This window comes from Manacus candei, unplaced genomic scaffold, assembly GCF_025592945.1.
Source record: "Manacus candei isolate 608988 ecotype Guabito, Panama unplaced genomic scaffold, ASM2559294v1 h1tg000050l, whole genome shotgun sequence".
In the NCBI taxonomy this organism is placed as follows: domain Eukaryota; kingdom Metazoa; phylum Chordata; class Aves; order Passeriformes; family Pipridae; genus Manacus; species Manacus candei.
This window is the reverse complement of record NW_026138098.1, coordinates 12,608,674-12,620,363: the sequence shown is the minus strand read 5'-3', so window position 1 is coordinate 12,620,363 and position 11,690 is coordinate 12,608,674. Positions and strand designations below refer to the sequence as shown.

General features: G+C 43.2%; 1 protein-coding gene across 2 annotated transcripts in view; it reads right to left on the bottom strand.

The window, feature by feature from the left end:
* Positions 1–11,690, bottom strand: part of COL17A1 (collagen type XVII alpha 1 chain) — a 60,149-nt gene that overhangs the window by 28,651 nt on the left and 19,808 nt on the right. For both annotated transcript variants that reach the window (XM_051800679.1, XM_051800680.1), the window contains 8 exons: positions 7,193–7,258; positions 6,428–6,472; positions 5,530–5,628; positions 3,899–4,036; positions 3,492–3,539; positions 2,525–2,560; positions 891–938; positions 328–471 (listed from right to left, as the gene is read on the bottom strand). In XM_051800679.1, coding sequence (XP_051656639.1) covers positions 328–471; positions 891–938; positions 2,525–2,560; positions 3,492–3,539; positions 3,899–4,036; positions 5,530–5,628; positions 6,428–6,472; positions 7,193–7,247 — 613 coding nt within the window. In that variant the 5' untranslated portion in view covers positions 7,248–7,258. Of the gene's footprint in view, positions 1–327; positions 472–890; positions 939–2,524; positions 2,561–3,491; positions 3,540–3,898; positions 4,037–5,529; positions 5,629–6,427; positions 6,473–7,192; positions 7,259–11,690 lie in introns of those variants that run through there.

The window sequence follows — 11,690 nt, the reverse complement described above, 5'->3', positions numbered from 1 at the left end:
CTCCATCTTGCTTGGAGATAAGAGATCAAATCACTCTCAGATATATTCACTTGGAGCTCTTATCTCTGCCAGAAATACCTCTGAATTAAACCTGGTCACGGCAGGAATGGGCTTATATTTATGGAACTTAGACTAGTCACTAGAAAGCTACCCTATCTTGTTATGGCAACATCTGGACAGTCTTTCAGCATTCTGACCCTTTTCCTGTATTCTTGCCTCTGTCTGGAACAGAGATCATGTATTCTTACCTGAATGTTCTTAGCAACTGAGTATTTTTTAGGGCAAATACTCCTTGCAATTACTGCAACATCGGTAATAGCCAAGTACCTGACTGAGAGCTCTCAGTGACCATCTTTGTCTCCACCACAGCCTTTTTTGGGATCGGGAGTGTACTTGATGGTGACCGTGTGGGGCTGCAGCTGGCTGATCGACTTCCTTTCAGCAAACGCTTCACGTCATCCAACTCTGTCCCTGGCAGGAAAAGACAAGGGTCCAGAGTCACCCAAAAGCCATTGTTTCACTGACCTGTAATCTTGCTCTGGATAAATCATTCAGTGGAATTTACCTGAGTATCTATGAAGTTGTTACTTTCTGGGGGTGCCACTTAATAGCAAAGCTTCAGAGGCTTGTTTCTGGGACTAAGTACTTTTACAGCCTTGCTTCTGGGACTAAGTAAAATTACATCTTTGCAAGACCACCACCCAGCCCACAGCATGCTTCCTTGTTCAGAGAGGGGAGAAAAATTAATGTTCTTGACAGGAAAAAGAGAATGACATGCTGCTATCTGTCATCATGAAGACTGGGTTCCAGAGACACTGCAGACATACCCCTAGCAGCAACATCCTCTGTCTTATCCCTGATACCCCTGGAATAAAAGCCATAGCACTTACATCTGCCAGAGGGAGATGCACTCTGCAGCCGGACTCGTATTTCACTCTCTGGGAAGATAAAGAGCAGATCATGAATATGGAGTGAGATACATTTGTGCCCTGGGCTGGAATGAATCTTCAGGCTGAAATGAATGCCTTCCTTCTTGCTGTTTATGATCCATCTTGCTGTCTTGCTGCTTGATCTGAGCACCGCTCATGGCCCATGTGAACTGGTTGTAAATTGGTTTGGGTAACTTTTTGTTTTGGGGTCACAGTTTGTTACTTAAAATTCCAGGGAGCTATATTTCACTCATTGAGGGCCTCTGTTGAAGTCAATACTGTTGTTACCGCCAGACATACTGAAGGCCTCAGTCACACTGATATCCCCACTCAGCATAAATACTATTTTTATTGTCCTTCTGAAGAAAAAAACTACAGAGCCAAAAGAAGTTTATTAAATACACAAATTCCCTATTACTTCTTGGATAAAATTCACACTGCCATCTCTGCAATGGGCTGTATGGTTTAGTCTCTTATCATGTGCTGATTTCTCTTTTGGTTCACTGAATGTAACCAGGCCAGTTTTAAGCCAACATTATCACTAGGTACTCAACATTATTACTGACCTTTTCTGTCCAGCACAAAAGACTACAAAGTTAATGTGATTTGGTTGGGGCAACCCTTTAAGCTTGCTTCCCACAAGCAAAGTAGCCAGCCAGGACATGTGATACATGCTTCTCAAGATGAAATCTGACAGTGCGTGCACTATAAAAGAAACACTATCTTGGCATTCACCTGGAGAAGCTGATGGATTAGAATTATTTTCTGAAGTAATATGAGAAGCTGGACCTGATTCTCTGGTGTCTGCTCTATTATGTATGGCCTAGTTCTGATGGGAGCTCAGGTATGTAGTGTGCTAGAGGAGGCTGTGACAATCTGAGGCAGAATAATTGGGAAATGTGACACTCTGCAGGAGCAGTGTGCAAGAGTATACTTTGATTTATATCCACTGCTAAAACTAACTTGGATAAAGTAACATTATAATTTCCTCTTCAACCAACTGGGAACAGATATTATACTCTTACAAACTAATATAATCCTTCTTTCCCCAACACTGTTAATAAATTATTAGAAGAACTGAATGATTTAAACAATGTAGAGCTTTACAGTGAGCTGCCTACACAGACCACAGCAACTCCCCAATTTCCTCCCCATCTCCTTACCAGCAGCATGATATCATTTCAGGGTATGGCTTTATGGTTTGCAAGACAGATCACAGTGGGAGAAACATGAATGTAATTACTGTAAATATGTCAGAGGCAGGTCCCAGAGTATGGATGGACTAAGTTTATTGTAGTGAACAGACAAGACAGAAGACTATGTCCTATGCCCTCAGATGTCCAGGTTCCCAAGTAGATCCTCCTTTCTGACACACTCCAAACCACCATGACCTTCAACAGGGTCAATTTTCACACCAGGCTTGTTTAAACAACTGCTTACAGATAAATGGCTCATCTGCAGTGGTGTAAATTCACGTACATCATCTGACTGCTCTACATGGACTGATAGATTCCAGCTAAAGAATGGATCCATTTAACACACCTGAATTACACTGAAGAAAAAAAGAAGCTTTCTCAAAGAACAGTATCACTCACCTCGACTTTGGCTTCTCCCTCTGGTGGAGGTAGATGCTGTGAACGGCAATGAGAAAAAAGCAGTGTTAGTCTTTACTGCTTGTGACATCTCTGGAAGGCAACACACCAATCTTGCTCAGAGTGCTCAGATTCAGACAGTAACTTTTCTTGGGGCACAGCTGGGGCAATTGAACTCTTAGAGTTTTTACCAGGCTCCCTTTAGACCATAAGATACCTTGAAGAATCAGTAGCACCTTTAGCATTTCTGGACCAGCTGCTGTTTCCTTTTCTACACAGAAATGTTGTTCATAGATGGTGATCTCTCATTTCAAATAGAAAAAAGGAATCTAATAGGCCTGTTTACCCCACTGACCAACACTGTGTGCTGTGAGACCCTGCTTCCTCTCTGAGCCAGAAAGATGGCCTGATCATAATGTTTCATTATCTTCACTGAGTAAAATCAGCAGCTCAGAGTTTGGACAGGGCAAGCTCATACCTGCCGCCAGTGTTCAGCGTAACTGTATGATTTGATAGCCCGTTCGTATTTCCATAGATTATACTCGCTGAACTCTAGAAAAGAGCAACTGGAACAGCATATCCAGCAATGGCTCAAAATCCTAAGAGTCTGTTCTTGCAGCTATTCTCCCAGTTTGGTAGAGGGTAAGGGTGGAGGGAATGCTATAAAGTATCCCATGACTGTGCTCTCCTGTCCATGTCCTATGTCATATGGGGAGCATCACAAAAGCAGTTGAGAGTAGCAGACACACAGTATGCACCCTCTGTTCGAATATGTCAGCTACAGACCTGGCTGTCAGCTGTTAATGTAAGTCCCAAATAACTCCTCCAAAGTCACGGAGCTGCGCTGACTGCCCAGTACAGAGACAGCACAGGTACAGCAAGTCACAGCAATGTGCAAAAAGCCTTTGTAGTCACCAACTCACATGACCTTGCCACAACATTCAGAGGAACAGCTCTAAAAAGAACATACCAAAATCTTTTCTGGGAAACTCAGGAGAAGAGTTGGCACTGGAGCTCCCTGCAAAGAACAGAAATGTGTTAATTAATACTTTGCACAAGATCATTAAAAGCTTTCAGAACATGTCTTCCTGGCAAATGTCTAACCCCAGTGGGCAGCAAACATTTCCATTTTAAAAAAAGAGCTATTCAGGATCACATGAAAGAGCTGCTAATGTCTTTCAACAATATATACCACAACTCCTTTTAGGAATGAGCATTACCATAAACGGGACTTAATAATTACAATGTGTCCCTGCTGGCTTATTTCCCAGCAAAACCACAATGAGATTCCTGTGCTGTTGGGGACATTAATGTGCATTAATGTGCCCTCAGAGTGCAATACACATGGCCTCCTTTTTGTGGCGTGTTCTGTGGTACCTTCATAAGTTGCATGGCGGTTGACATAGGTTTTCCTTTCAAATGTCGAGCCAGGTGATTTGGTGAGAGTAGAGCTGGGAGACTGGGCTTGTCTGTAGCCAGAGGATGATGATGTTGAATTCAATCTACCACTTCCACCTACAGTTAAAACAACATGCCCTCAGCAAGATAAGTCACAGCTGTGACTGTGACTGATAAGCCCTTGGCTCTACACACTGGATGCCCTGAGTCTCTGAGCTGGACAGATTTGCACTGAGACCTCACAACTAGAGATGGACAAGAACAACATTTGGGTCTAACTGTGGCTGTCCCCAGCATTCAGTGCAGAGAGGAGTGTTTGTTATCTTCGTGGTTTCAAAACAAACCTTGTCAATGATATACACAACAGCAGGTTTTTGCCTAGGGGGATGAGTGAGCCATCTCCCTCGAGCACGAACAAATCTAGCTCTGAATGGTGCTGGGTTTTGGTTTGGATATAGATCCATCTGTAAACTCAAGTGGTACATGACACAGGCTAAAAAACTGGGAGACTGTTAAGCCAAACTCAAAGTGCTGAAGAATGCAGTTCACAAGATAAAGGAAAGCAGAGATGAGTCCACTTCCCTTCCAAAACAACTATCCACACTCACATTTAGACATGCCTTAGTTGGCCCATTTTCTGAAAGAGTGATTGAGGTGTGCATCAGGCCCAAGGCAGCCTGGAGGTGATTAGTAGCTGTTACGTTTAGACAGAGGAAAGAGTTTCCCTCCTAATTCACATCAGTGCTATGGAGAAAGAACTGAGCAGCCATAACTGTGTTCATACTCTTGTATGAAATCTAATGCTGGAGTATGATCAGAGTGCAGCAAAAAGGGAGTCCTGTAATAAGGGGTAACCTGTCCACGCTGATCAGCAGGATCAGACTGGATATTGTTTACCCATCCCTACGATAAGAGTGTATCCAACAGTGTTTTCTTGCCAACTTTCCCCTCTACAAGGATTTGTTTTGTTCTGTAATGGGGGACAGAGAGGTGAGTCAGATACCTGGCTAGGAACCTTATTATTTAGAAACTTTTGCTATGACAGTCTAACAGTTGGGCAAAGAATGCTGTCAGAGAAGAATCCTGTTTTCATGGAGTAGGCAGCACATAATGATTTAGCACATCTAGAAAATCTGGCAGACTGTACAAAGTGCTAAAGCCATGGACACACAAGCACAAGAAAACCTTTTCTAGGAAATTCTTTAATAATATTCTACCCTCAGCAAGACCAATAAAAAGATTAATCAAAACTGTCTTTAGAACAGAAATGGTCAGAAAGATTGTGATTTGCAAAAAAATGTAAGAAGGAAAATTCAATTTCTGAATGACTTCTTAGAAACAGTGGGAATGGCATTTTTTGTTGTTGTTCTCCTGAAATCAGGTTTTTCTCTGTGGAAAATGGGAATTTTGTCCTTTACTCACCCATCCTCAAACCCAACTTTAGGGAAGGAATACCTCTGCTTTGAGTATGTGTTTGCCACTTCTACTTTCACAAACCTTGTTTTCCTTACCTCTGGCTCATCCCACTTCCCTGCTCTGCATATCTCCTCAGCCCATTTATGCTGTCTTTGCCCTCTGTTTCCTCACTGTGCAATGATTTCATTCCTTACTTGAGGTCATGTAGCTGCTGCCATGGGTGTAAGACCTCTTTTCCACTCCACTCCCTCCAGTGTGGGATGATGTTTTGAGCCCACTGCTGCTCCCTCCTTCTGAAAGAGATGAGCACAAAATGAGACATTCTCTCAAGGCAGAAGATAAGAATAGCAAAGACACTGCAAGACAAGTCAGGAGGGACCCAAAGCTGTCCACACACTCAATTACAAGCACAGCTTCATGTCTGGTGAGAGATCAGAGCTGCAAGGAAGTGTCTTGGCAGAGCAGACAAGCATTCCCACTCCACACCCAGTGGAGTGGGAAAAGCAAAAAAAAAACTTTGTAAAGTTTTGCTCCCTACACAGACTGAAGGATACTTCTGTTAACCCTCATCATAAATGGGATGATAGTGCAATTCCTTCCCAAATCAGCTGCAGCAAGCTAATACAGATATGGTGGGATAAAGAGAATGGAGGATTCTTCCCTACTTGGTACTTGTACTTCCCTACAGAGGTAGAAATGACCTGTGACCTCTGATATTACCCAAAAAGATTCACTCACTGTTGTCAACTGGGTAAGATGACAGGAGAATAATACACTGCAACCCCAGCAGAGGAGGCTGCAGACTCTATATCTGGACTTAAATCCATGGAGAGTCTGGTCTACCAGAGTGGAGTATGTGGCTTTGCTTCTGATAATACCCAGACAGCTCGCCACATACTCTTCCTTCTCCACAGTAACCAGTATTTTGGGAAAGGCTATCCTGAAAATTGCTTTTCTTTGAGTGTAAATCTTTATGCACTGAGACCTGCTGCATCCAGGGATTTATGGAAATAATGGATATAATGCAGACAAATAGCATGGAGAGGCACAGAACACTGAGCAGAAGTAATGCAATGACTGAAAATTACTTACTGGGTGGCAAGGACGTCAGTCTTGTGGTTACAGTCTCTGTAATAACTAAGGGAAGAAAAGGGTGCAGATGTAATGAGATGTTAATATAGCCAAACTAGATTAATGTTCTACTTATTTGCCATGCAGGAGCATGACTCAGCCAAAGAAGATCAACTCATTTAAATAAAAGTCCCTTAAGACCACACTGCCTGGGGACTGTGGTTGCATTAGCACACAATGCTGTGTTTCTTTGCAGGTCTTTCTATCTCTAAGAACATCACTGTCACGGAAGATTTTTGTCTTTACAAGATCCCTGTAAAACATGAAACTATTATTATTTCTGGGCACTTCTGAACCACAGCCATGGCTGTAACCACAAAGCCCATGGTCAGACCCCTTATTAGCTTCCTACTAGTTAATTCCCATACAGTCAGCAGGAAATTAGCCTCTGTTTTACACAAAGCCCCAAAGAGATATCTAAAGAACATGTTCTAGGCTACACAGGGCATTGATATCAGAGGTAGAAGCAGCTTCCAAAGTCCACACTACTGGCTAGAAATGCTACCACAGGGCAATCATCTGGTTAAACAATCAGGCTGTGATATACATCTCTAAATGTCTGATCTTGGCCCATTCTATTCCTTATTCTGACTTCAGCAGAGAGACCAGAGTCAGAAGCAGAATTTAGTTCTAGTCCTCTCATCAGCATTCAACCCCTTACAAAACTAGCCATCCACTTCTGGGTTTTCTGGGGTGTGATATAAAAATAAAAAATCTCCTCCTTACGTCTTTCAGTAACTTCTGATCCATCTTGCCTTGTTTTCTTTGTTACAGAATCCATATCATTGCCACCTGCAAGGAAAACAGAGAGACTGCACTCAAAGCTCCATGAAAGTAGGAAATGACAACAGCTCCCCACAAGTCCCACTTGCTTCCTTCAGCTGGAGAATAGACTGCTTGGAAGATATCTGTGCCAGGGAGTTCACAGTGCCCTTCCAGAGCCATATGATTATTACTAATAGACTGGCACCTACAACACTGGATACTGAAACACCAGCAGGGATTGTAAAGCCAACAGGCTTTACAATTGCCAGGTGAGACAGGGGCAATTGAAGCAAATCCACTCAGTGATTGAGTTTAGACCTGGATTTATATCCAGACTCCGTGGTACTACATTTTGGTCTCCAGCTGTGCCCCTATAAGGGTTTGATGAAAACCACAGGATCCAAACACTACTCCCACACATCTGCTCAGAGCAGGACTCAACAGTACAGGATTAGCTGTGCAGGTAGTTTCAGGAGTAAGTTACCTGCACTCTGCCAGTACTGTCAGAAAAACCTAGGCAGAGTACTGTTGATCTGTCAACAGTAATACTGCATTCTCATGGTACTTTGATCCTAAAGCCACAGCACTGATTGGATGTACCTTTAAACTAGCTATTTTTGGCAGCAAGGAATTTGGGTAGGAAGTGCTTTATCTTGCTTTACAGGTAGAGGAGTGACAGTTTGAGGACCCTGTCTGTGGCTTTGGGATCTGATCTAATTTAATGCCAGCTCAGGTCAGTCTACAAAGTGTTGGAATCAATGCTGTGAATGCTGTGTACACTCTTTTTCATGACTTGGACCCCTTTCTAGTCAAAATTATAATCTCTAGTAGAGGTATGACTGTCTGCTAAAGCAGAAATACCACAAGAAAACGTGATTGTGGAAAAGAAACATCATCTAGAAGAGAAAACACTTCTGTCAGAAGGAACCACACAATTGCTCACTCCTAGTCTCTCTAAGATAACGTTTCATCTTGTGCAGCCACAAACCATGGGAAGAGATTTTAATTTACACACAAGCTTGCAATAGGGTAAAACCCTTCACTACATTTGAAGTCTCCCCTTTAAAGGTCCAGCTGTAGCAAAACCTACACACTTAAAAGGTTGAGTCTAAAAAAAAAAGCTTTGGGTGAAATTCCTTCTAAGTTTTAAAGCTCCTCTTGAGGTAGAACCCAAGACTGTGCCCCTCAGTACAGCTACCATTTGAGTTTGATCCTCACAATTCCACTTAACTCTTCTGGAAAGTGCAGCCCCCCCTGATGTTACGCTTGTACTGCCCAGGTATAAATAATGACACAGGGCAGGATGCAGCAGAGAATCTGCAGGAATATCTGACGTTCGGATTCAATTTTGTCTTTGCCAACAACTGCTATTCCCAGAGCTGAACAGGAACAGTCTGAGTGTAGAAGGCACACTGCCAGCCAAGCCAGTTTAGCCTCCTGTGACAAACTCAGCTGAACTTTGCAGAGAACAACACAGTGCCCACAGCCCTCACTCTGCACTGCTGACCCTGAGCATGTCTAAACAGTCCTATAAATGGGGTTCCTGAGGACACAGCCAAGTCCTTACACAACCTTGGCAGCAGCGGGATGCTGCTCAATCCTCACAGTGCTTGTTAGCACTGTGGACTTCCAGGGGATGATCCAGGGTGTTGATTCCAAGACATATGCAAGACTGCAACTATATGCACTAGGAGAGTTTCTCCTCCAGCAGGATGACAGTTTCCTGCAAAGTAAGGGTTCCTCCAAGGAAAGGCAGTATCTTGGCTACTCTTCCTTTCTACATCAACACTGGAAGCATCTTTCAAGCCCTCTCCATAAAAAAAGATGCTGGAAGCTTTTATCTAGATTTTAGCACTGTTGGCTTTGTCAGTGTTTTTGGCAAGGAACACAGTTTGGAAACTGCTTTTCTACTGCTTTGTAGCCCCAGAACTCCACTTCCTCTCTGCTACTGGGAGGTGTTGTTGGTCATGGATGCTGGAAGAGGCCAGCACCACCATGTAGTGAATGTATCTTCTGCATTATTGCCTTCTCTCGAGAGAGGGGAATATCTTGCTGTGATAGCAATTAAAAAAAACTTACAAGAGGTTAAAGCACATCTTTGGAGCCATGCATGCCACAGCCTGGCCCCAGCACACAGCGCACTTTGATCCATGTTGCATGTGTGTTTGCCACATGGATGCAAAAGCCAGCCCAGGCTCTAGCAGGCTGACTGAGATGGATTTCCATCATCTGCCAGGACTGGCTCATCTCACCAGCTCCTACCTGGATTCACAAAGACATAGCTGTGGGCTATGTCTGTGGAAAGCAATAGTGCTGTTGAATCAGAGAAGCCAACTGGAATCATCCCTGAGCAACAAGCAGGAACTTGTGAAGTGGGATCACTCTCAAATAAGCCAGGCAGCATAAGACAGGGTACCCCTATGGACACTTCAACACAAGGTTGTAGAGTGCTTGTGGCACCCACAGAAACAGGGAATTTGCAGACATTATTGGCACTAGGAAGCAGGAGAGGTCTGGCACTGCCACACTTGTGCACACTGCTTCCTCTCTGGACAGCACTGAAAGCAAGACAGCAACAGCTGCCCAGTGTTGCAAGGCATGCTCAGGTATGTGCTTTCCACAAAAGCCTGACAGTGCAGGGTGCCTCCTGCATCCCCTGTGCCACTTGCCTGAGTGCAGCACACTGGCAAAGGCACTGAGCCAGGCTGAGATGGGACATTTGAACCCCTCTTATTATTTTAGAATTTAGGTATTGGGTGAAATGGTAATAAAGTTTATTATAAACATTTTTTCAAAGGGTAGGTGAATAGCCACAAGGATGTATTTTAGTGGAAAATTAAAAGTAGGCATGTTTCAGATTCTTTTATCCCTCCACAATGTCCTCCCAGTTTTCATGTCAGAATGCTGTTGCACTCACAGCACATCCTTGCAGCTCTCTCCTCTCTCCAGAGAGCCCTTAATAGGGCTCCAGCTGTGAGACACTCCATTAGGAGAAAGAGGCACCTGCAAGTGTTGAGATTAATAATATTTAATGTCAGTGGAACCCTTTGATCATGAATACTCTGAGACTCAGTAGACAACTCCAAACGATGCCACTGACTGTCTCTCATCATGTCAAATGTCTTTTAGGGTGCCCTGTCCTCTTAACCAAGCCTTTCAGGTGTCACTATCCTGGAACTAATAGAACTGCTTAAAAAATAGCCCTTTATCTCTCTTTTACCCCACAGACTAGGAATCTGACTTTCTCATTCTGCTCTAAAAGCTGTTCCTTTCGAGTTATTTTACTAAAACCAACACAGTTAGAACTGAATCAACCAAACCATGCTTCTAAAATCTGCTCATTTTGTAGACTCACTGGATGATGTTAATGCCAGGGAAGCTGGTTAGATGTCCAACCAAAGCTTGGACATGCTGTAGGAACTAAATTTTGCCCTGCCCACAACCTCTCCTGGCTTCTTTGACACCAATATGTGCTCATATCCCAGAGCACAAGCAACAAGTGCTGCCCAGACATCACTCTGCTCTGCCAGATGCCTTCTTTTCAAAAATGTGTCCTCACCGTCCCTACTTAATCAAGCTACTCAAAGAGAAAGGGGCCAAAGCAAGGCCACTCTGACCTGCACAACTTCTTGCCTCTGGCACCGAAAGGAAGACAAACAACCCGGTATTAATCAAAAAAGTGTTTGCACAACAGGAAAGTGCTGCTGTCACCATTTCACAGATGAAGCAGCTACTCACAGAAGGACAAGTAACTTTCCCAAAGTCACTCTACAAGTCAGTCTGAAGACAGGAAAGGAAGACAAGTCTTTCACTTTATGCCACTATGTTCAAATTGCTAGACCTGCTGTAGGAAGGATTCAAACTGATTCTCAAATCAGACTTATCTCACTTAATTGTGACAAAACCACCTTACAGTGCTTCATAATCTTCTATGACAAAAATATGGCACAAAGTCCATAGTAAATGACTCACTGCTGATAAATAAACCCTGTTTGAGACAAAGCAAAGTTTGTCCAAGGCAACACAAACCTTCACTCAAAAGCAGTTTACTTACTTAATATTACACCCTGCACCCACCATCTGAAGCTCAAATTTACAATCATTACTCTTCCAGCACATTCCAGATCTGCTCAGTTTCAAAAACAGCCAACAGATGATCTGTATTCACCATGCTGGTACCCTTATGGAACAGAGAACATTCAGCTAAACTGTATCTATTTTACAGTAGTTTCACAAAATGCATTAAAAATGTACCCGTAGGTTGGCTTCACATTTCTTATCTCCTATCCTTTCACCGGATACTCACTTTAAAAGACTGACAAACAGAAAACCAAAATGATCCAGCTCTTACACAATCTTTTTTTTATATTGCATTCCCCACAGAAAAAAGTAACACCTCCTTTATTTTGCCTTGTTCTTAAAGGAATCTGGAAGACAGAAAAAAAAGGAGCCCTTTTTC